A 24252-nucleotide genomic window follows, 5' to 3' on the forward strand; every position below is an offset into this window, starting at 1 on the left:
GGGAATCGCCATCTCGCGTCAGCAGGAGGCTTTCCAGGTAGCAGGGAAGTTAGTCGGAGGCTTACACCGGCGTCTTCGTAACTGGTCCAAGGAACAATCCTTCGACGTGAGCAGCATCGGAGGCTTTTAGTAAAACTCTTCGCGCACTGATTGGAAGCGACGCTAAACCCGGCGAGTCATATTTCCTAGCGTCCTCCAAGGCTTTGAATCAGATGTTCACAGATGCCCACCAAAGATACGGCCTCAATATCGTATAAAAGCTTTTGATCGTATCATGATCTACCTCACACAGGTACTCTACATGTAATGGCTGTATCCATAATTGGGATACTGCCCGACATCCACATCATAGCCGATGTACATATAGGACATTGCTGGCCCATCACTGACACCTACAAACCCACCGCCCGCAGCGTCGCCGTTGCTGGGGTTGACCAATCGGCCACCCTTCACGCGATTGGCAAGCTCGGTGAGCTCTTTGAGCAAGACACCCGCCGAAATAACCTTGAAGCTTTCCAGCTGTGTTGCTCGGTGTCCGCGCTCAATGTCGGTACTCGGCAGCAAACCGACCATGAAGCACGCATATGACATCTCCAACGCATCCTTGTTCGGTGCCAAGAGCCGTTCGATGTCGTCGTCAATCTGGCCGGTGCCAGTCGGTGCAGGATTATTGTAGACATCGGTAGGTTTGACAGCTTTGTCTCCAACATTGCGGAACTTGCGCCGCATTTGTTGCACCATGAGGTCGGCTAGTCGATCGAACTCTTGCTTGAGCTTCATTGAGTTGTCTTTTTGACGACGAGTCTGCGCGCCAGTCTTGTTGAAGATTGAGCCGCAGAACACCTCAACTTCTGTCAGTTGCTTCAAGTGACTGTCAGAGTACGTTCTCATGGCACTGAAGAGATGGTCTTCGTATCTGGATAGACTGTTAGCTGGAAACGATACACGAAATCGCCACAACGTAAGTCTCAGAGCCACTCACACATCGCGCAAGCTTTTCGCCTCCCTAAGTTTCGTTTCCCAGCTCACTCGCCCATGAGTATAGTCTTTGATCTTTCGCTCTATTAAGCCTACAAACTGGTCCCAAACCGAGGGTCCGGTCTTGGGGATGGATCTCTTGATTTCATCATCCCAGATCTGCTTTTCGTCGACATTGCGATAAAGCTCGCCGAGGATTTTTTCTGATTTGTAGTATCGGTAAGATGGTACGAAATCGTCGTCATCGTCGTCGACTGCCTCGTCTTTGCCAAGGAAGTCAATCTGCGTTCGATCGTACAGCTGAGCAGGGGGTGCGGGCGCGAGGCTGTGAGAGATATCAGCAGTGATAAGCTACGCCGAGCGACAACATGTACTTACAAGTCCGGGCGAAAAATGGGCGCCTTTGGGATATCTTCCCGCGCGACTGGGATGCCTGTCTTCGAAAAGTCCACAGCAGTTGAGTGTAGACCGGCTAGTTTGATGCAGTCGCCGCTCACAGTTCCTTCATGATGCTTATCGGCGAGAATTAGATGCCTAGTGGCAATCATGCCGAGTACGTCAGACTTCATGAAGTCAACAAACCAATTGGCCATGTCTTCTCTCGTCACTGATCGACCAAGTGGCTCCGGTGTTACTCTGGGGTAGTCGGCAGCTTCATATACCATTGCGGGCATTGCATCTTGGTCCCAGATGATGTTGTACAAATCGCCATCAAGATCACCGCCGCTTAGCTTGCTAGGCAAGTCGCGCTCTCCAAACTGACTAAACGCGATGCAGTTGCGGAGGTTCCGTAAGGGGTGACCTGCCGGTGGTACTCTAACCATAACTCGCTGAATATCGCCGGGGTGAAGAGCTGGCGAGCGCGTCACGAGCATGAAGGTACCATCCTTGATAGATCCGACAGTGGCTGGCTTTCCAGGTCTTCGAAAAGTGTCAAAAGAGACGAAGACCTGGCCCTCCTTGAGAAACTTCGTCTCATCCATGATTCCAAAAAGGGTGGCGCCATTGGGAACGGGTATTCTGGCTTTGTGCTTCAACAATCGCAATTCCCGTAGAACAATCGACTCGACCACTGCTCTCAAGAACCTGTCTTGACGGTAGTCTATGCCGTATTTGTCAAGGCTTTTGACAAAGGTCGACAAGAAGAAACTTGTGCCGATGGCCTGGAGATGCAAGAATGTTGCCGTGTTGTACGCATCGGCTGTTACTGCCCGAAGTCGATCAAGCTCCATCTTCTGCAGTCGGAGAAACCATTGCTTGGATACACCCAAGTCTTCCATAATCTTAATCAATTGCCGATTCAGCACCAGTTTGAGAGGCCGTGATGCCACGTCACAAATTTCGAGATTCTCCCAATCCTTACTGGGGAATTTCTCCATGGACTCTTTTCGAATGCACACCGCTCGACCCTGAAGCCTTGTGTCCAGAGATAGCATTCCTTTGACACCTCCCCACCTGATCTGCAAACAAGTAGAATGGAACGAGCCTCGTGGCAGGCGGGGCCAAATCAGCTCGAGAGCTTCGCGGGAGATTGTGCCTACACCATCGCTGAAAACGCGTTCAGTTTTCCCCTCCGTTGATTTGACATCTGGGATATAGCAGCGGTTGATGTCGGCCTCGCTGATGGAAATGAATGAGGGGGTTTCCGAAAAGGCCTGTCCGATGCGAGCGGCGCACTTGGCCGGGATTTGTATCTTGTCGAAATCACCTAACGATTTGATGATGTTTCCGTACAGTTGCAGTTTGTTCCAATCGTCAAAGAATGGAGCTGAAAACCATGCTGAATGGGATCGCAGTGACGAGTGGGAGAAACCAAGAAAGCCATAGACTCGACCAGCAATCTCCAGGCCCTTGCCTAGGATGCTCTTGTAGCGGTCGAAGATTTTATCGTAGGAAACCTTGCCACTGAAGAATAGATCACTACCATCTTCGTCGGCGAAGGTGACTCTCATGAAATAGTCCGTCTGGTTTGGATATTTGCGAAGTATGCGATTGAGAGGCTCCAGATCAGGTCCATGCAAGGTGATTCTCGTCGGGGTCACTGTGGCCTTGAGAATCCAGGCATGATGATCGGTTATCTCAGGCTCAAGCAGGACATCTCTGAACTCGATGTTGCTTTCGGATTGCAGACGTTTCTCAGTGGAGATGAGGTATTTCAGAATCTCGTTGGGATCCAGGTCACTTGGGTCAGTGTTATGACACGGGTAGTCGATTCCATCGTGGCCAGTGCCATGCAAAACCTTGAACGCCTGCTGGGAAACGGGCTCCGGCTTGCCATCTAACTTGGCGCTTTGAAACAATTTCTCTAGGGACATCAACATGGTGTGAGCACTGCGTGGATGCAAAAAGTTGTTGAAGACCAAGGACTGCAGCTGAAACAGGATGCCAAAAGGTAATGCCTTGGCGGATCCGGCCTTGACTAGGCCATCGTAGAATTTGGCCCACTCAGTGTGGTAGTCAACTCCGTAAAAGATGGGCATCTGGTTGAGAGCGACTTTTGAGTGCGCAATAACGATGATTTCCTTCTTCTTGAGGCTGATGATCTTATGATCGAAGTCGGGACCGAAAATTCCCAGCTGGTAGACGAGACATGTTCCCGCGCACTTCAAATGCTCCTTACTGCTGGATAGACCAAGGCTACGAGTGAGTGACTTTCCCCGAGGTCTCTTGGCATCATCGACCAAGCCTAGACGTTCCATCTGTTGTTCCAAATCGGACTTTGTATGATAGAAGCGTGGTGGTTCGCTGAGGAGAAGGGTGAAACTGGAGGGAACAGATGTGTGTATCATCTCGACGATGGAGGAGTGAGGGATCTCGACTTTGACTCCCTGCTCAAACTTTAGAATGAGCATTCTCTTGCCAAACTTTGCTAGGCCTCTTTGAGAAAGGCGACATTGTTCGTTGAAGGTCAAGGTCTTGTCTGGCTGAAAAGTGTTGTGGCCGCAAGCCAAGTGGCTGACTTGAAAAACGATGGCGTCGTCGGTAGAGGGAGCATCTTGCTGAGTCCGCTGTCTGTGTTTTTCCTCCAGACGATGGGTAAGACTCTTGATCATGAAAGGGTCGGGTGGTCTGTTGCTTGGGGCCACATAGACATGGGTGTTCATCAGAAACAGGTTTGCTCTCGCCCGTTCCTTTGGAGGCTTTCCTCCTTTCGAAGTGGGCTTGAATGTAGCCCCAGCATCAGGAAGGATGACCTTTCCATGACGTTTCAGAAAGCGTGTTCCGTCTTCTGCTTTGAGGAACGTCACCCAGCCCCTGTCGTTCTTGCTCTTCGTTGAGCATGCCCATTCAAGGATGCCGAGAGCTTTCATGTGCGGCCTAAGCTCCTTCTCCAGAGTTCGATCCGTAAGGTGCCTAGGCACGTTGGTCAGGAAGACCTCCATTGCGAAAGTAATAGCAAGGTCGTGATGGGAATCGGCAAGGTTTATTCGACTTGAAACTATGAGACGAGGCCGGGGCTAAGGATGAGACTGAAGCCCCAGAAGAGTGCGGGTAGTCAGAAGTTGGGATTAAGAGCAATGCGAGGACATAGACGAATTAAACCAGAAGCAGAAGCCAGAGTGTAGCGGACGCCGGGGTTGTCGATGGAAGGTGAATGGGTGTGTTGAGAACATCTCACACCTGGAACGAGTATCAGTCCTGTTAGGTCACACAGCACACATTGAAAAACGAAGGCGCACCCTTCTTTCCATGTATTTTGCCAGTCACATCTGAGAGGTACACCGCTCGGAATGATTGGACACGGTCAGGACGGTAAGGAACAGCGAGCAGACTGCAGGTTGGTTTGCATCAATGTTAGGTCGACCCAGCGGACACTGTTTGCAGTGGCTGCAGCGATTGTCGAGGGAGCGGTGAAACCTGGATGAAAAAAGATGCGAGAGATGTCAAGTCGCGGGCTACAGAAGCGATTCGGTTTACTGAACATTCCATGAAATGCGGTCTCATTATGCCCGCGCTGACGTGGAAGAGAAGCTCCAGCTTGCTGGACACGTTGATTGCGAAAAGCTTCAAACGTCCCGAAGCTCGGTCTATCAGATGGCTATCTGCCCCACGCAAAGGTAGCCGCTCTGGGCCTTCTTCCCTCTAGTCCCGAAAGAGAACGGTCCTTCTTCGCTTAATGTGCAGCGGGTCAGGGGACCACAACTCAGCCAACCAGAAGGAGAGTACCGGCGATTATGAGCTAGCCTCCGGCATCTACCGCTGCCCCTCCATTGGACGTGCAGGTGGCAAGAGGCAGGTGGCAGATGGCAGGTTTGTCGACGGTGGTGGCTTCCTTCAATCAAACTGACTGAGGGCGTGAGGGTAGGAGCGGAAAGAAGGATAGGAAGCTACAGGTAGCGATGAACCTGCCATCTGATACCTCACCGTTGTAACATTCCGAACAGGCAGGCAGATTCAAGAGTAAGGAGGGAAGGAGCTTAAGGTGTCCGTATCTCACCTCAGGGGCTTAGACAAATTCTTCCGAGTTCTAGCCGATTGCCATTTTCATCCGAAACCTCGACGTCGTTTCCCATTCCACCTGCCCTATTGTACGGAATACCTTGATCAAATCCACACGTCGGATGCCGTTGAGAAAATGCGATGCTCTACGCGGTGGCGAAGTAGTCTTCCATTCAAGAGATGCAGAGTCTTATTTGCTTCGAGATCCAGATGCGACAAGTCAAGGGGAATATTCAGTCAATAGCCTTCAACGAAACGGCCCATTACCACCACCGATACCGCTCCAAGCATATGCTCCTGGAAGAATCATCAATCGCGAGGCAGCGATGCGAAAGCTGCTGGCAGAACACTTTTCCGCCACATTGCGCCAGATTATTTATTTCGACAATGGCCGAGGCCGACGCCCCTCGTCCCCACGGTTACCGCGCCTTAGGTTGGCAAGACGCGAATTCTCTGAGATATATCGTCCCATTGAGATAAACCGGTCTTATCGAAGAAACTTCCTCAAAGCATCCTTGAAAGCATTGACTTGAATTGCCGTCGCACAGCTTGCCGTGTCAAGATCCCGAACGCGCTGGACCCTCTCTCCAATTTCGACCCCGCGTTCGTCATAAGCCCCGCCCCGAGCTTCCCACGGCACCCGAAGTCACCCTGACTGAATACCTCACATACCGAGTTCCCCCAGCCATTTGTCTTTGCTCCTTTGCAAATCTGTCCAAACTTCTCAATACACCTCAGACAACACCGATTGAGTCAAGTGTTCACCATGGCGCCCCCCGGAATGCTCTACGTTACTATGCAGCCGAAGCCTGAACTGGCTATCGAGCAGTTCCACGAGTGGTACAACAACGAGCACGGCCCAACCCGCCTGCGTCTCCCCCAAATCTTCACCAACGGCCTGCGCTACCGCGCCAACGACGGCAAGGAGCCGACCTACCTCGCCTCCTACGATGTGACGGACATGTCCCACCTCGAGACACCCACATACACCACGCTCCGCGCAAACAGATCTGCTCGTGAGGCCGAAACCATTGGCCAGGTGGCCGTCACCAGATACTTCTTCGACTTGGTCATTGAGCAAAAGGCCCCTCTGTTCATCCCCATTGAGCAGCTTTCCGACGAAGAAGCCGAGGGCATCGAGCTCGTGGCCATTGAGACCACTCTCAAGGACGAGTCAGACGAGGCCGAGTTCAAGAAGTGGTACGCTGAAGAACACATTCCGATGCTGTCCAAGGTTCCCGGTTGGTTGAGGACCCGTCTCTTCAAGATTTCCTCCATCGGCGACGGCGTCGGCAGCAAGACTACCTTCTTCGTACTCCATGACTACGCCCGTACAAATGGCTTGGGCGGTCCCGAACACAAGGCCTCTACGGCTACTCCTTGGGCTGCAGAGATGGTTAAGAAGGTCGCAGGCATGAACCGCCGTACCTACTCTCTCTTCTACGTCTTTGGTCCCGCCTCTCGCGACCTGGAGAATTTGGCCAAGCTGCCGGCCACGGCTTCCACCTTTACAGCCCCGGATGGCAAGACCACTACTGTTCCCGGAAAGGACGAGGTCATCGACTCGTACATCACAGCCGAAGATCAACTTTCGATCCCTTACAAGCTGGAAGGCAACCCTTCGCCCAAGGCACCTACCGTAGCATTCTGCAATTCTCTGCTGACGTCTCTGCACATGTGGGATCCAGTCGTGAAGATCTTGAAGGAGCAGCGCCCCGACTTGCGCATTCTGCGGTACGACACACGAGGCCGACACGCCATCCCGGGCCCACCTGTGCCGGCAACCCTGGACTTGCTTGCCTCTGATCTGCGCAGTGTTCTTGATGCACTTCGCATCCCCAAGCTGCACGCCCTCATCGGAGTGTCGATGGGAGGCGCAACAACAACCAACTTTGCGCTCAGGTACCCCAATAGACTGAAGAAGTTTATCGCCTGCGATTTCAACGTGACGTCGAGTGCGGCTAATACCCAGGCCTGGAAGGATCGCATCGCGGTTGCAGAGGAGAATAGCGGAGCCGGAATCGCAAAGCTGGCTGAGCAGACGGTAGTTCGGTGGTTCCATCCGGCCACGTTGGAGAAGGAGGACGTGGTAAAAGCCATGACGGAAATAGTCGCAGCAAACAATGTAGAAGGCTTCAGATATAGCTGCCAAGCGCTGTGGGACTATGATCTGAAGCCAGAGCTTGGATCGTGCCAAGTTCCCGGCTTGCTGGTCGTGGGTGATGGCGACGCCAAAGGTGCGCTGGTCAAGGCAATGGAGGGCTTCAAGGGTGCGTTGGGCGACAGCGGCGCCGAGTTGAAAATTGTACCAAGCGCCGGTCATCTTCCCATGTGGGAGAGCCCTGCAGCGTTCTGGGAAGCCATCCAGGCATTTTTGTAAAACAGTTCTCTTAAAGAGAGTTTCTTCATCGAACGCAACAAAAAGCTTGGCCAAAGAATGATTCAATCGAGAGTTTTGCCGCAAACAACTCTGCTGACATGCTCAGCCGGGATTAAGAGTCGACGAGAGGGGCACGAAAGGGGGCCATTAACGCAATCGATCTGCCATGAGACACCGGCTGCCTATACCGAGCAGAGATGTCCCCTGCACCGCTTGCATCTCACAGCCTGCAGACATTAATTGGTGTTCACCGCTGTTGTCGTCATATCGAGCAGAAGTTCTGATATGCAGCGGTTTTAGAGAGCGCTGTCAGGGGAGGGGGCTTGACGACCATCAAAGTCTATCTCAAACAAACACTAACCCAATCAAGGTTGAGGCTGGGATCACGATTCGTGACGCGGCGACCGTTTGGCGACCAGCCCTGTCGAATGCGGCCTTGTACAGGAATCACGCGCCGCAACGCCGTCTCGGCGCGACGCTGTGAAGTGCAGCTCACGGATCACGCCAGAATAAGGGGAAGAGGGCAAGACTCGACGGTCACGGACGAGAACAGCGGTTACGGCATGCGCCCAAGAGTCTTGAAAGTGCGAAGTCGAGTCAGAGACCGAGATGGTCTATTATGGCTTAGACTCCAAGAGGCTTGAAGATTTGGTCGGCAAGTCGCTTGACGGTCGACAAGTTGACAAAGCTGCTACATCGCTGACAGGTATGCGGGCGCCGTTTCATCGAAAGTGCCCACAGACGACGAGTTGGAAAGAATCAGACTGATGATTGACTGATAAGTAAACGAACCCGTAAAACCGTGGAACGAGACGGAATCGCCAATGACCTAGAGGCTCGGCGCATTAAAGAAGAAACGGTCTGGCGGCAGTTGTCTTGGCGAGTTCATCTCGACTACGCGGATCGACGCATGGGAATGCCCGAAACGAGATTCACTCACTATGCGACAGGCCAGCGGCCCAGTAGGCTCAGCAGCGCGCCACGACGGGATCCATACTCCATAGTGAAAGGGGGCAGACCGGACGGCGGGAAGTAGGACCTAACGAGGCAAAGAAAAAATTCAATCGGAAAAGACAGAAAAAACGTGGGCGCCAGCGAGAAATGTGGATCGATACTCAGGGGAATATGGCACTAGGAACCACACCTTAATTATTCAGACCATGCGGAGAAGTGCGAGACCGAGGCACTTGCACAACTCACTGGCAGTTTTGCTGACAGAGAGTTACAGACTCGCAGAAATGCGACACTCGAATGAGTATATGGATAAGAGGAGAGAGAGAGAGGCTAACGGGAGAGTATGCATCACTGGCGAACATCGGCACTCGGACTACGTCTTACGGTCATCTTTGACACTCACTCAAGAATGGAGCTATGGGGATATGCATATTTGCAGGTTCCTCTCGCGAAGATGGGGCGTATCCGAACAGTCGTCACCACTAGCCCCTCTAGTCATCATCTTCGGCTCCGAACCACTTAGACTGCGCACTGATAGTACGAATCACGATATCGTTGAGCGTATCCGTATGATGCAAGTCAACTTGCAAGAGCAAGACAAGTTACTGGCAATAAGACAAGGTCTGGGTGGAGAGTGTGGTGGCATTTGGGTAACGCGCATCCGATCCTCCTATGATTTACCTTCCCATATTAAGGGCGGCAGGAGGGTCTGTTTCAAGCCCGGCGCTACGTCTGAGATTCCGGTGCGCCCGTGCTGCGCCGTATTTGTACAGTTCCCGCCGGCCACCCTCTCAACGTGGTAACTCTGCCCCATGACTAAGTCGAATAGAGTCTTTTCAAGTTCTCACTCTGGCAAGTCTGGCAAGTCTGGCAAATTCTGGCAACTCGCTTGCAAGTTGCGTGCTTGCTGACAAGTACATAGTGCCTCTCGGCTACCATGGCAAGGGGGGGATCCATGACTATTACGGGATCCCCTGCTTCTCTCACGCACCGTTTCTGGGCGAAAGAGTCGTGTTCGCCAGGGCTTCTTGCTGATGATGAGTAAACTATTGGGACTGGGCATTGGGTATGTATTCAATACTGACCCAAGCAGCACAGCATGCATACCCAGGTGACTCCATCATGGCCATCACCTTCCTTGCGCCGCACAACCCCAGCCATGATCCCAGCTTGAGCCCCTGGGCCAGATCATGGCTATCAACTTGCAAGGCTTTGAACATGGGAGAGGACGGCAGAGCGCCCAGACAACCCAACGGCTGACGTTACGAAACTGAGCGCCTACGCCTCCTAGTGGAACGGTCCATCTCATCTTTCCTAGACCGGTATCCCTTCCAAATCGGAGCACATCCGGCTGCTGTGACGCTGTTGGACCTGTTGGTCTCCTCTCCCCGGCCACGACGGGTGCCACCCCCCCAAAATTCCACCACTCTGGTTTGCATATTGGTGTTTCGGTCTTATGAAGTTTCTGCCATCTCCACCCGGCCCTGCTCCCACTTCACTACGAAGTAGGGTTGAGGGGGCGGCTCAGCTATCAGGCGCTTGTAGAACTATCTTGGCAAGAAGGAACTGGGCCCGACCAGGTTGGGAATAGTTGAGAGCTGGATAAGGACGAAAGGGGGTTGCTTGCTTGGCATCTTACACAAGAGCCTCCCGGTGGGATAAATAACACGACGATGTCCTCGCTTTTTGTGATATCTTTTCCCTCTTGGTTCTTCATCCAACATTGCAGGTCGCACACATTCTTTGGTTCTTTCACCACTTCATTCTTTTTCCAAACCGTCAACCGTCAGTTCTTCACTGTGTGAAGCTGGGACATTCTTTTGCAAAAACTCTTACATCCAACGAAATCAAGCTCATTCATTCTCTTCCCAACCCTTCCTCCTTCTTTTTTCCCACAGGACCATCCCAACAACCCCGACCTTTTCAAAAATGTCTTCCGTCAAGTCCACCATCGCCCTCGTTGGCGCCTTCGCCGCTAGCGCTCTCGCCCACGGCACCGTCACCGGCTTCAAGTTCGACGGCGCCTACGAGGCCGGCTACAAGCTCGACTACTACTACCTCAAGCAGAACGGCGGCACTCCCCCCTCCATCTCAGCCTGGTCCGCCGAGAACCTCGACAACGGCTTCGTCGACGGCACCGGCTACGCCTCCGCCGACATCAACTGCCACAAGAACGGTGCTCCTGGCGCCGTCGCCTCCACCGTCGCTGCCGGTGGCACCGTCGACTTCGAGTGGTCCGCTTGGCCCGAGTCTCACTTTGGTCCCGTCCTCACCTACGCCGCAAAGGTCGACGGTGACGACTGGGCCTCCGTCGACAAGACCACCCTCAAGTGGGTCAAGATTGACGAGTCTGGCATTGATATCGCCACCCAGGAGTGGGCTGCCACCAAGCTCATTGCCAACAACAACACCTGGACCACCACCATCCCCTCCGACCTCGCCGCCGGCAACTACGTTCTCCGCCACGAGATCATTGCCATGCACGGTGCTGGCTCTCTGAACGGTGCCCAGAACTACCCCCAGTGCGTCAACGTCAAGATCACTGGCTCCGGCACCGCCAACCCCGAGGGAACCCTCGGCACTGAGCTGTACAAGAACACCGACGCCGGTATCCAGTTCAACCCCTACGCCACCATCTCCAGCTACACCATCCCTGGCCCTGCCCTCTACGGCTCCGGCTCTGGCTCTGGTTCTGGCTCTGGATCTGGCTCCGGCTCCAACAGCACCACCCCCGCCACTCCCTCTGCTCCCTCCACCACCGCTCCCTCTGCCACTCCCGCCGTCTCCGGCGCTGCTGACGATGCCTGCGCCAAGAAGGCTCGCCGCCACGCTCGCTCTTTCCGCCTCCGCCATTAAGCGTTGGTAGAATGCAGTGTGTGTGTGTGCGTGTGTGCGTGCAGGTGAAAAACAAGGAGGAAAGAAAATACGAGGCCTTGTTCCACTTGGAAGAAGGTCTCTGAATGAGCACATTGATTCGTTTCTCAAACAACCATGTAAATAGATTTATACCCGGTGTATATATCGCTGCAAGCACAACACCCTTTTTTCAGTCGACCATCACCACAAGCGTCTAGCGCACCTTTTTTTGCAGCTGGGCGTCTTTCAAGCTTTGCAATGTATATCTGTTCAAAACAACCTTGTCCGTGCCTGCCTCGTTCTGTGAAGTGACTGCCATTCGTGATGAAATGTCTTGCTCGGCTTGGCTTACCCCTTTACCAACTCCCAGGCCTTTCATGGAGTGATGTTGAAATGTCGAGACCACGAAGTGGTATTCGTTGATTAGGGCGCCAGAAGACCCTAACTCAGCGCTCGTCACAGACTGATGGCATGCTGCTGATGCCCGCTATCCTGTCGCCAGGGTTTGTTCCTTGAGCTGTTGACAAGTACCCATCTCTTCCAAGCGTGTTGCTGGCTTCCTGTCTCCGTAGAAGAGATTTGAACGGACGATAGATTCGGATAGCAGACCGCTGTGCCGCAGGTAGTGTGAATGTTTGTCACGAATAGATGAAGATGTGGGGGTCTAGCGGAAGAGAGATTTGAAAAGGGGGAGGTGACAAGAATGTGTAGGCGGGCAGCTTCCTACTGGTACCTAGGGGCCTATCCCTACGAGCCCGTCAACTGATATCGAAGGTCTTGAGCCATGGCACGGGTGCCAAGACGCTGTCGAAGGGGGGCTGCTCCAGGTATATATCTACCGATTTTTTATGGGTTCCACCGAGGGTATGGTGGAGTAGATGGTGCCGATGTAAGCAGATTTGAGGTCAAATGAGTGCGCAAACGGGAGCAATCTGCCGCGCGGATGAACTATGCCGATTGGGCTCGAGTGTTGACGTGGACGGGATGAGGCATGCCGGTAGGAGTTTCTGCCGAGTAACCCGCCCATTGAAACGTTGAGCTGGATGATTCCGCAGCACACATTCGGGGGGCAGTGCCGATGTCAACGGGATCGGTGCGCCGTTGTGGGCCGAGAGGGTAGAGTGAGGGTACATTTGCATCAATGGCATGCTCGGCATTGCTAAGCAGCGGGCCTTGAGTGCCGGTATTACAAGAGACTCGGATTTCTTTACTGGTGGAGGGCTTGACGTATTACCTTCTTATGGGGTGGACATCAGGTTATTGTCGCTTTTTCTCCCATGATACAGACATTCCCATCCTTGGCTTGTAATCATGCTGCTGCCTCCAAAGTCGATCGCAAGCGTTGAATAGCAATCTTGAGCCCAACAGACCTTGGTACGGAGGCTTGGTCCTTGGATTCGAGCTGGCCATGGAGAAGATCAGACTGAATAGGGGACAAAAGTCTCGATGACATGACGGTCCCTGACGGGAATTCCATGGGTTGATGGACGCCGAGAAATCGATCAGCTTTTTCCAGTAGACTTTCGACAATCTGGGAGAAAATGACACCTTGAAGATGGGCATCTTCTATTGGAAAGGCGCCAAACTTGATCCCTTCGATCGGCTGAATTGGGTCCCAAGCGATTGCCTCTAGTCTCTTGTGTATCTGGACGAATATCTCCTCAAAGATTGCGATGATTTGTACGTAACAGCTAGTAATGATGAGAACTAGCGGCTGGTCGAGGACGTTGGTGCTGGGGACAGCGGCTTGAAGAGCGAGCGGCGAAGATGCTTTGCCGCGCACAAGTAGCAAGGGGTTCAATGAGCCAGACTCAGAGTATAATTCACCCTCTGCCAGTGCTGGTCGAGCGGCTGAAGTATTAGTCGTTGGCGACGCACTTCGATGAATGCTAGCCATTTTGTTCAGGCCTGTCAGAATGCCGACAAAGTCCTGGAAGGCGACGAGGACGAGCTCCGGCATGGTGCGACCGCTGACGCTGAGGATTGAGGATGGGTGGGTGAAGGAGCAAAAGTCGAGATGCGGTCTGTTAATCTCAATACTTGACAGATAGGAGTGAAGATCGACGTTGATCTTTGAGATTTTGACGAAAGCTTCATTCCGAGTTGCCGGATCTGCGATCTGAGGTGTGCTGGTTATGCGCCCCATCTCCTCTTCTGCCATCTGGACGGAGATGGAGCTGTCCAACTGAGGATCGAGGGACATATTCCAGGGAAAGTCATCCAGATGGTAGTCCAAAGAGATAGTCGTTTCGGTGGTGGTTCCGTGCCCCAACGCCGTCGTGCTCGTTGAGGGGTCTAGTGGCGAGTTACCGGGAAGGCTATCATGGGTCACAGAGTAGGCTGGTCGTTGTTCGCCGTCTGTGTTGGTGGAAGGGACAGAAATCTCTGGTAGACGCTTCGGCATCGCGTGGTCCAAGGTCATGCGTCTTGACGGTCTTCCAATGCGGCGCTGGTGACCGGCGACGCAATCCATGCCCCGCTCTACGCACCGCGTGCAGCGTGTCCCGTTCTCGTCGTCTTGGCGGGAGCATCGGAGCTTTTGGCGGCGGCATCGCTCGCAGGCAGACCGCTTCTGGTTCGGGTGGGTCGCGAAGGCCATACTGGTCGATGCAGCGATGTATGCTTTGACTGAGTTTTACGGCATAGCTGCGGATGAGATGGATAGGAAGGTATCGGAAGTTTTGCAAGCTTGGTTCAGTCGGAGGCTTTTCGTCGTCTGATGGTAAGCTTCCGGAAGCTTTCAGGGTCTTGGGGTACAAGGTACCTTACGTGGAAGGCACCTCTGCTGGGCAACCCCCCCCCCCCCCATTCCCCCTTAGGTACGTCGGGTGGGTTCTGGGGAGGGTACGTACCTCACAGGTCCGAGTCGGCTCCGAATTTTGATGCCGTCAGCTAGGTACCTTACACCAGCCATGGTCGCCTCCTTCAACCTCCTTATGTCTCCTTGAGTGACTGAATGTACTCAATGGTTCAATCAATACACTCATGTTGGTACCGAGCGCCTCTTTGTTCATTCCTAAGGTACTGAAGAAACCGCATTCTTGTCCCAGTTTACTTCACTGTGTTCCCTTAACTTGACGGAAATTGCGAAACTCACGAACGACCAAAGACCTGTTGATTGCTTGTGAATGATGGCAAATCTCGCACGAGTATGGACCTCAAATTCGAAAATGGAATGAACTCACTCGCAATACTGTCTCAAGGCACCTGATAGAGTGTACAAACAACCACCTGAAAATGAAGAGGAGTCGCAAAACTCCTAAATCGTTACTGACATGAGCATCCTAATCGCTCCTTCCTTCAGCCTTCTGTTGTCCGCAAAGGTAAGGCGGTAGGTCGAGTGGGGTTGCCAACCTTCAACATGAAAATCAATTGCCCTAAAGTCCTTTGCACCTTCTATTCCGATTCACTGCTAACTGGATCGCTACCTTCATCTCACCTCATTGTTAGCCTACACGTGACTGGTGAGGGAGCTCCTCCTACTAAGGTACGTTCTTTCAGGTACCTAGGTACGCACCAACATCACCCTTACCTCGTACTCTTCTCTCGCCGTCACTTTCTTCAATACTTTCCGACTTTCACCCCAAGTCAAGTCAAGAGCATCTCGGAACCTTCGCCCGAGTGCGTGATTCACTGCCCGCCGCCACAAAATGGAATGGCCCATCCCACTACCGCCTGCCAAGAGGGCGTGTCGCCTATCTAACCGCCTCTCTCCAGCAGACAACATTCTTCCACTAATATCTCCATCAGACACAACAGCATCCTCACTAACCCATCTCATGGAACCATCCACCATCGCTAGTTCCCCATCAGTCTCTCAATCCGCTCGCTTTGGATACCGACAATCAAGAGAGCAGAAGCAGAATAATTTCACAATGGCATCACCAGTCAAGTTTGATATTCCGGCGTCCGCTCGCTCCTTCACTTGCTTCTCGCGTTTGCCGCCCGAAATCCGAGAGCAGATCTGGGAGGATGCCATTTTCGAACCAGGCATGCACTTTCTACGCCTCAGGACTGCAGCTCGCATCACCCATCACCCCTCTCCAATGCCGCCAGGGTCGCTCGGTGACCAAGATACCAAGGACGAAGACGATGTTCTTCTCGACTTTGCTCAAGAGAATGTACCTACGAGGGTCTGGCCCGCCATACTGGAGCCCCGATACCCGACACCCCAAGCCAACATCTCCAACTACGTCTCTGCCAATCAAGTCCTCAAGAAGCTTTCCGCTACTTGCTTCGAGTCAGCCAAGGTCGTTCGACGCCTGACGAGTGCACCTGGTGGCTTAAAGCTGAAGGGCGACCGCGTCGTCTCGCTTGGCGGCTCTTTTGACATCGTGTGCCTTGAGTACCTGTCCGCAGATGACTTTCGAAGTTGGTGTCGCATCTCGCAGTCCATCAAATGCAACGAACTTGCCAATATCCGCCACGTCGCCATCCCCTACTGTCACGCGTGGGAAACTAGTGTTGGCGGCTTTCGGTGCGGTCATTGCGGCACCCGCTACTCCGGCCTCGCCACCAAAGTCTACCCTGTCCACCTCTACGAATTTCTCGCTCAGTATCTGCCCAACCTAGAAACATTCTACTTCATTGACTATCTAATAGTTCAGAAGAACAAAAGCATTGACTCTCTAGAAGTCATTCCGGCCCAGATCACTACCTCGAACCAAGCCGCTGCCTCGTCGTTCGATATCAGACCCCAGGACTCTATCCTTGAGCCGTCTAAGAAGCGTAGGACTGTTCCATTGATTGAAAGTGAGAGTCATGCTGACTAAAGATCTGTACAGGTACAAAGGAAGATACTGACGACGTCCGTTTATCGCCGAACCGGGTTACTGAGATGATCAAGACATTGAAAGTAACCAACAGCACAAAGAGAGAGATCGAACCCCGGAGCGCGAATCCATCGGCGAAGGCTGTAACACATGGTTTCAAATGTCAGGGCAGAGTTTTTCACGAACCCGACGATGATCACTGGGATGTCAAGTCTAGAGTAGTCGACACCATATCCTGGCTGCAGAAGAGGTTCATCCTCTACGCCACCCAAAGCAAGAACAGCAGGCATGCACACCCCGAAAAGGTCCGATTCAAGGTCCTGGCATGCAAATGGAATGAGAGAGAACCCGATACACAGACGAGACTGAAGAGAGCTGCACCTGCTGTCCAAAAAACCTCAACAAAGACGCCCCAAGCACAGTGCTACAAGCAAGATGTGCCACCGGCTCAAGAACAAAACGCGCCTTTGGCGTCACCATCATCGCCGCCACTTCTTGTCTCTACCAAGGGATTCAATTACGTCTTTGGCAGAGAAGATGGATGTAGCTTTAGCTTCAGTCAAGCATCTGGATTGTGATGGACTGGATATAGCTGACCGCCGGGTTGGCGAGATGTGAATTGGAGAAATTCACGGACGGAATTCTAGAGGAAGCATGGAATCTTTACCGGTTCGACAGCCCCGGCGACGGCAGGGAACGAATCGCACGATGCTGGCGGTAAGAAAGTAGGGAGGTCAGTTGTGTCTAAGTTATTGATGTTGGCGGCGACGAAAGGCTTGACACGGAGGGTGTAGGCAATCCTAGAAAACCCTCTTAATATTAATGATAGCACACGACGGAAACCTTTGGCGTGAATAATTCATTAATGCGAAAACAGATATCCCAAGATGGACCACACTAGAAACCGCCACACTATCACGGGCCGATATGAGGCCCTATATGGTAGCCTCATCGGTGCTGCGTTCGCTTCATCTCTGGGCAGTTCGTTGGGGCAAACAAATAGCGTGATGGCCAAACCGAATACGACGGTGATGTCATCGCTGTTCTTCTCCCTGGACTTGAGCTGGCCCTGAAAATAGGAGATCATCTGTCCGCCTTTCTGTTGCCTCGCCGGAGCCCATCCGGTTCAAGCCATCTCGAAGAAGATATCGTACGAGGGGCGTCAAGTCAGATGCTCATCGGGAGGGGAGCCAACTCGGATTGGGACATGTGTTGTTGACGATCTCTGAGCTCCCTTGACTGCCCTTGGTGGGGGTTACGGCGTGGGCGCCGATCTCTGCGATTTCGGGACTGGCCGGTGGTCTCTGGACCCCTGACGCGCGACGAGTCAGGGTCCAACCGTCCGTGAGGGGGATGGTGGGTAGGTGAAAATGGCAGAAAAGTCGCCTGGGGAGGGCATTTTTCGACTTTCCGGTTTCTTGACGAGGGAAATGTGAAAGCCGGTGTCTTCCGGATGTTCCTTCAAGCACCCCTCTTCATGGCCAAAGCCTCGATATCGCGACTATTCACTCTTTGCGCTACGTCAGCGATCGTTCATGAGCCACAAGGACCCAGGCAATGGGAGCAGAGCAAGTCGAAGAAGTACGCAGCTCGAAGCGACAGCAGCACAGTCCAAGAAGAATCATCGAGCCGCCCACGTCATTGACATCTAGGTCATCTAGATCTTTGGAGAAGGGAATTCAAACTGCGGAGAGTATTTGCTATTACCTGGTGTACGCTGACGCCGGGGTGGTGGCTGTGGACACGGCGAGCGCAGGAATGCGTAAACGCTAGACCGCTTTCTTGAGTAACAGAACCCCTCCCCCTGGTTCCCATCGGATGCCTCTCCGGCGCCCCGTAGCTCGAGTAATCGTGTTGATTGACGTCACATATGGCTGCGGCTGCGCGCATCTTGGCTGCATAATCTGGACTCGACTCTTTGTTTCCTCGTTCTCTCAACGAATGAAGATTGGCTACAAGGACAGAGTGATATGTCGGGGTACCGCGATACGACGGCTCATGGCATTGTCAAATTATCCATCCCCCAGCGAAGCGGGTTTTTGCGATGGTGTGCAAAAGGTCTAGGCCCTCTGGAGCTCGAGACCCTGAATGCATCTGCGGCGGGCGCATCGCCATCACATTTTCCAGGGTTTTGCGATGCGATGCGAAGCCAGTGACCCTCGCGAGCTTGCGTCCGCGCGTAAACCTACCCTATGATCTGCCTAACATGACCGGAGCTACTATTGCTTTCTCGTGTGGCGGATATCGTCCGCGAACCATTGACTTTGGAGATAACATTGACCGTTGTCAGAAGCTTAGGGGTGCCGGGGTAGAAAGCTGGGAACGCGCCACCACGTCACTGTCCAGATGGCGTTTCCCGCCATTCTGGCACCCACGTTGCGGGATCTCACATAGATGCTGCTTGATGTTGTGGTTCGCTGGAGGCTTTTTTATGTCTAGCGTAAGGCTGCCTCCGCGGAACGGTTTGCTGGATGGTCTCTTGAATCTTTCCTGCTGGAATTGTTTCCTCCCGCGCCAGTGATTCGTTTTGATGCCTTTAAATACTCGGTATGTCCCTGTTGCCCGGATGGATCGATCCGAACGATTCCCTCAATCTGTGCCCATCGTGCCTTTACTGCACCCATCATCACGAGCTCCTTGCATCAGCCTTTGATCTTATCTGATTACAAGTTCCAGTGACACTGATGAGCTTGATGCTTTTACCTTACTACCAGTTGCTGAAGACCCACCAAAGTACCGCACCCGAACAACATCAGCCAAGGTTCGGCCCCACCCGCCCATCCAGGTTCATCCGAGTCACACGGCTGTCCGTCTCCGGCCTGCCAAGACCCTTAACCATCGCCTGGATTTCCCTTTCCACTGCAATCATGTCTTCCACTGGCGCTGTTTACAATGGCGGTCACAGGTGCGTGCTAATCAAGGCTATTCTATGGAACAGAGTGCTGTCACTTTGGCTTGTACCGCCATCCTAGAGCCCCCCCACCGCCTGCTAACTTTCCGGTATTCCTGCCATACAGAACTTCCGCTGCATCACCGACAGCCCCGCCTACGGTCCCGATCCCAGCTCCGACACCAACACCGGCCCCACAGGTTGCACGACCCGCAATTCCCGTATCGTCGGACTCGGCGTATTCCATCAAGCGATACGTTGATACTCCGACTGCTTCGGACCGCCAAATCCGGGCCCCGCTTTTCAGCAGCCCTTTACCGTCGCCGTCGCCTGAAGAAGCAGAGCTGGCTGGAAAGGCTCGCATGGAGGCTTTGTTGAAGGAAATCTACCCTCATCGTCCTAAGTGGTCGGATTGACGGATAGTGAGGTTGATATGTCTAACTAGCCACATTGCTCTATTGTGCCCAACTTCAAACAATATACATCCTATCATTTTTCAATCTGCAACCATCGAGACTACCTTACCTTATGTGACGAGCATGCACCCATCATCTCATACAGTCCAACTCAAGTTTTTCGCCTGATGATGTATTTGTTTACCAAGCCTTTCGCATCTCTTATGGGGTCAGGCGGTAAAAATTAATTTCGTGGACGGGGCCAATAGCAACTTGCGACTGTCGCTTGACCGGACCTCACCACAGGACTAGGTAATTCTAAGCCGCCAAGGATGCGCGAAGCAAAGAATCACTCGCCTTGACTAATCTCCACTTACCCGACGGACTTGGACATGTGATGGGCTGCCGTATTCTGCTGGTTCTTTGTCCCCGCACAGACGGCCTTGACATGTTTCGCCGCCGTGTAATCTCAGTGCAGACCGAGCCACAGTCCTCGTCCTCGTCGCCTCGCTTTCTGGAGGATCGTCCAAGACTGCACCGTGAGACGAAGGGCACGGGCCGCTAGTTCCTAGCAACTCTTTTCTCTGCAGGACTTAGGACTGGGGTGAGGAATCCCTGCAGCAAGATGAACTGGGTTGGCTAGCTCGGAATTTTCTTGGGGATCTTTTCCTTCGTCTCTACTCTTGTGTGTGATTCATGAAAATGCATTTGATGCATAGAGTGGCACCGTGCGTGGAAGTTGTCCAGTCCGAAGGCGAGAATGTCGAATGAGCAGCCAGTCATCAAGGGCTGCCTGCGCCGAGGAATCGGACATTTCAGATATTTCTCGGCTTGAAATCATCCATGTCGCCCCCCTTCTCAATCCTCAAACCCGGGGTACAGCGTGCAGGAAACTGTTTGGATCAAGCTCGACTTTCACTCACGACTCCTGTTTGGGGCTTTTCCACGTCCCAAGATATGCAGGCCACGCGCCATGATGCAGGTCGAGACTCCGCCACGAAAAGCAACGGCTCTGGTGATTCATATGCGACGTTGATTGTAAAGAACCGGTCACCTGGGTATGGTCTCTCACAAACTTGAAGACTTGAGATGGCTGAGAGCTTGGGGCAGTGGGATGGCCCGTTGATCCGTGAGATGTGGGACCTTGGACGAACTTGCCATCTCGATGGGTCATTTCTGGAGCCTTTGCTTGGCCTGAGCTCTGGTTGGGGTTCACGGCATAAATCCCTTTGCCAAGCAAGCGCAACTCTGCTCATGTGGGCGACAAACGACAGCAGGCCGAGTGATTCATGCCGAGATCTTTCCATACGCTGAGCCCCTACTTTCTACTTTCCAGATGGATTTCCTGCTCAGCAACTTTCTGGACGAGGCAATCTAATCCCACATATTGAGGAGCAATGCGCCTTTTTCGTAGAGCGCTTCATTGGGGCTAGAATCCGAATGGAACGGATTTGACTGAGGGCGTTTGTTAGTGTCGTTTTTCAACGGGAACTAGAAGTTAAGAATTGCCTAGGTGACGATCCATGGAAACCTTGTGTTGCCCTGGTACTAGATTCAGAAATCAGCCGGCGCCTACACAGTGTGTTGTCTGGCGGCAACAGGCGGGGCTAGACATTTGGGTCTAGAACCGGAGAATGCTTTCACCATGGAAACATTTTCAGGATCAAAGTTTCTCCATCTGCTGAATTCGAAGCTCTTTGATTCAGCCCAGGCACTCGGAGATGAGGTTCTCTTCATCTCCAGCTTTCGCGACTCGACTCATAGTCGAGGGCAGGGAAAATTCACTCCGGAGCAGATGCACGGACAGGCTTTGTTTCTCTAGCCTCCCCGCGGATCTCCCTACTTACCTAGCTCCGTTAGTCGGCTCTATTCATATGTGTGTGGGCCTACCTACCCTCTTTGCCCGGCTTCTCAACGGCTGCCCCAGAGCCAAACAATAACCCAACTTGAATCGGTTAGCCGGCACTTCGGTATGACACCGCCCCCAGGCACCAAGTAAAACCGAGGAGACTCCCAGTTTTCAACGGATAACTTGGGGAAGTGCAGGGCCGACCTGGACAAGCTAGGTTAGGTTTGTTTGTTAGCCCAGGGCACGGCCCGGTGCTACGGCCGGACGTGAAACGCGACAGCTCGACGATGGGAAGATCGTCGGGACAATGAAGGAGGACTGAGAGCGCCGTGCGGGTGTCCAGGCTGGCCTGCAATTTTGCTGGCAGTACCATTCTTGAGCAGGAAATAGCAGACATAGTTGCGGCAACTGGTATCTTTGTATTTGACAGCGTAATACCGAGGGAGAATGTATCTCATCCCTCGCATCTGGGTACCTTAATCTGTCAGCTGGACTGCAAATGATGTTTGATGTCTATCACTTGCAGCGGTGTATGAACTGTCTCCTCGGAACTTTGTGATAAGAACATGCTCGCTCCATGGTAAGCGCAGAAGGTGGCACTGGTCGTAGCCAAGATCACTCCGAGCTTTGAGCATGCTTCTTCCCGCTGCCAAGAGAAATCCTTCCCAACCCCTCGTCCTTTCGACCCTGCTTTTGGGAAGGATTCCAACATGGGAGCTTGAGCCTGGAGAATACCATGGTGACCGAACCATCGGTTCTCGCCGCATCTTCTGGCGAGCACCTTTACGGATAGACTGCCAGGGGGACCGATCGGACGCCGCAATCACCAAGTGCTCTTTGCAAAGACCCATGCCTTGCATCAATCTCTCCCTGCATCATATCCTCCTGCATCCGCTACGCTGAGAGAAGGGATCCGTCATATTAGCTAGGTCTTTTCGTACAGTCTACACAGATAGAGTACTGGGGCGCACTAACAAACTAAGGTTTGACCGGAGGCACTAGTCCACGCCGTTCACGTGGGGAGGAACGGCGGCAAAGACTCCCACGGGTGACAGGCAAAAAAGGCGTTTCACGATGTTATGCTTCGACAGACGTTTGTCTAAAGATGCATGGCTCTTGGACCACGTCATCCTGCTCTGAGCCGTGTTATGCCCAGTGTCAACGAGTACCTCTGGGCTCTAGCTGCTTGACAATGTACCCAACCTGCTCAGTCAGTCCAGAATACCGATAGCGTCACTCAGTCTCGGTCTGGTCTGAGGCTTGGACTGCTCGGGGCTCTGAGATGCAGCTTGGCATTGCCCACCACAGCCTACCTCGTGGTGGATGGTTGCCCTTCCCCATCAGTGCCTCTCTCTTGTCCCTTGTCATGGCACAGCAGAGGTGACTGTTTCGACGCCCAGGGGCCCTCATCTTGGATGCTTGCCGAAGCGGATCTCCGGACGAAACTAGAGGGGTTCACGTTCAGGCAGCACATGAACAGTTGACACCCAGAACATAAATATCCTATCACGAACCCGTCTGGTAGCCTTTCTTCTTCTTCTCATCAGATCACTCTCACACAGCTTCACTTCGCCTTTCGACAGCTAGTCTCTCGCAAACCTTTTTCGACTCTTACATCTTTCACAGCCTCGGCTTCATTCGCTCTTCAGCATCTTTTCAACCCCCTCTCACTAACCAACCCCCCAAACAATCAAAATGCACGCCAAGGCCGTCGCCCTTTCTCTCGCCGCCGCGGCGGTTGTCCACGCTGATCTTCGCCTCAACACCAACGACATCCCCCAGGACTGCACTGCCATCTGCCGCCCCGTCCGTGACCTTGGCAACATCTGTACTGTCAACTTCGTCCCTGGCCAGGGCAACAACAACAGCGATCAGCTCCAGGATGAGCTTGACTCCCAGTGTGTCTGCACCAACAACTCCTTCGACCTGAAGAACTTGGCTGGCCAGTGCAATGCCTGCATGATCGAGAAGGTTCCTTCCGACCAGCAGCGTAGCCTTGAGGGTAAGTTACTTCTAGACATCCAGATCACAGCCTCTTTCGAATCGCAGTGAGCTAACCTGATGCTTCACACACAGGTATCCAGAGCATCATGAACGTCTGCCAGCTGCCCAGCGCCAGCGGCTACGCTTCCTCATCCACCTCCCTTGCCAACACCGTCATCGTCCTCGCCACCCGCCTGACTGCCAGCAGTCAGCTTACTACCACCTTCGGCGGTGCTCAGACTACTGAGTCCTCCTCCAGCCGTACTCGCTCCAGCGAGCGCTCCACCATCACCACCACCTTCCTCACCTCCGGTAACGGTGGTCTTCCCTCCATTGCCACCTCCACCATCGTTGGCGGTGGCCGCCAGACCGGCAATGCTGCCCCTGGTCTCCACACTCCCGGCAGCAACGGCATGCTCGGCGCCGTCGGTGCCATCGTCGCTGGTGCCTTTGCTCTTGGTGCTTTCATGCTCTAAAAGGCTTGGTTCCACTGACTGGGCAGGATTGTTGAAGTCTATGGTACGGATATGTCACAACAGGAGTTTGGAAAGAGGAGGATAATATGCATGGTAGTTTGTTATGTCTGATGAAGTAACGGTTGCGCGTAAGATGGGGGAATATCATGGTTTGCGTCACTCCTTTGGTCCTTTTTTTGGGTTTGGCTGTATCGCGAATGAGATATCTATGTACTGCTTACAGGTTTATGCAATTGACGATAGATGCCGCACTCAGAACACTGCGTCCCAACGCTTCCA

At 53.1% G+C, this 24252-nt stretch overlaps 9 protein-coding genes across 9 annotated transcripts; 6 read left to right on the forward strand and 3 right to left on the reverse strand.

Moving 5' to 3' along the window:
• Window positions 1-297: 297 nt before the first annotated feature.
• Window positions 298-4361, reverse strand: CPAR01_02629 (RNA-dependent RNA polymerase; the record flags this gene model as incomplete). Its single annotated transcript, XM_060486916.1, has 3 exons — window positions 298-916; window positions 983-1303; window positions 1357-4361. 3 exons carry the CDS (start codon window positions 4359-4361, stop codon window positions 298-300), a joined length of 3945 nt encoding a protein of 1314 aa, XP_060354244.1.
• Window positions 4362-6184: 1823 nt separating this feature from the next.
• CPAR01_02630 (uncharacterized protein) lies at window positions 6185-7798 on the forward strand (the record flags this gene model as incomplete). The annotated part of the gene is made up of 1 exon (XM_060486917.1): window positions 6185-7798. The coding sequence occupies one exon, from the start codon at window positions 6185-6187 to the stop codon at window positions 7796-7798; it is 1614 nt and encodes a 537-aa protein (XP_060354245.1).
• Window positions 7799-9820: 2022 nt separating this feature from the next.
• Window positions 9821-10012, forward strand: CPAR01_02631 (uncharacterized protein; the record flags this gene model as incomplete). Its single annotated transcript, XM_060486918.1, has 1 exon — window positions 9821-10012. One exon carries the CDS (start codon window positions 9821-9823, stop codon window positions 10010-10012), a length of 192 nt encoding a protein of 63 aa, XP_060354246.1.
• Window positions 10013-10681: 669 nt separating this feature from the next.
• CPAR01_02632 (glycosyl hydrolase family 61) lies at window positions 10682-11608 on the forward strand (the record flags this gene model as incomplete). The annotated part of the gene is made up of 1 exon (XM_060486919.1): window positions 10682-11608. One exon carries the CDS (start codon window positions 10682-10684, stop codon window positions 11606-11608), a length of 927 nt encoding a protein of 308 aa, XP_060354247.1.
• A 1309-nt stretch (window positions 11609-12917) lies between these two features.
• On the reverse strand, window positions 12918-14207 carry CPAR01_02633 (uncharacterized protein; the record flags this gene model as incomplete). The annotated part of the gene is made up of 1 exon (XM_060486920.1): window positions 12918-14207. The coding sequence occupies one exon, from the start codon at window positions 14205-14207 to the stop codon at window positions 12918-12920; it is 1290 nt and encodes a 429-aa protein (XP_060354248.1).
• A 1051-nt stretch (window positions 14208-15258) lies between these two features.
• On the forward strand, window positions 15259-16958 carry CPAR01_02634 (uncharacterized protein; the record flags this gene model as incomplete). The annotated part of the gene is made up of 2 exons (XM_060486921.1): window positions 15259-16336; window positions 16393-16958. The coding sequence occupies 2 exons, from the start codon at window positions 15259-15261 to the stop codon at window positions 16956-16958; spliced, it is 1644 nt and encodes a 547-aa protein (XP_060354249.1).
• A 2289-nt stretch (window positions 16959-19247) lies between these two features.
• On the forward strand, window positions 19248-19686 carry CPAR01_02635 (uncharacterized protein; the record flags this gene model as incomplete). Its single annotated transcript, XM_060486922.1, has 2 exons — window positions 19248-19285; window positions 19353-19686. The coding sequence occupies 2 exons, from the start codon at window positions 19248-19250 to the stop codon at window positions 19684-19686; spliced, it is 372 nt and encodes a 123-aa protein (XP_060354250.1).
• Window positions 19687-20027: 341 nt separating this feature from the next.
• On the reverse strand, window positions 20028-20252 carry CPAR01_02636 (uncharacterized protein; the record flags this gene model as incomplete). Its single annotated transcript, XM_060486923.1, has 1 exon — window positions 20028-20252. A coding segment is annotated over one exon (225 nt), but the record flags the coding sequence as incomplete, so codon positions are not given.
• Window positions 20253-23209: 2957 nt separating this feature from the next.
• CPAR01_02637 (uncharacterized protein) lies at window positions 23210-23973 on the forward strand (the record flags this gene model as incomplete). Its single annotated transcript, XM_060486924.1, has 2 exons — window positions 23210-23516; window positions 23591-23973. The coding sequence occupies 2 exons, from the start codon at window positions 23210-23212 to the stop codon at window positions 23971-23973; spliced, it is 690 nt and encodes a 229-aa protein (XP_060354252.1).
• Window positions 23974-24252: the final 279 nt, after the last annotated feature.

The sequence above is a fragment of the Colletotrichum paranaense genome (genome assembly GCF_030867605.1).
Source record: "Colletotrichum paranaense strain IMI 384185 chromosome Unknown Scaffold_2.1, whole genome shotgun sequence".
Classification (NCBI taxonomy): domain Eukaryota; kingdom Fungi; phylum Ascomycota; class Sordariomycetes; order Glomerellales; family Glomerellaceae; genus Colletotrichum; species Colletotrichum paranaense.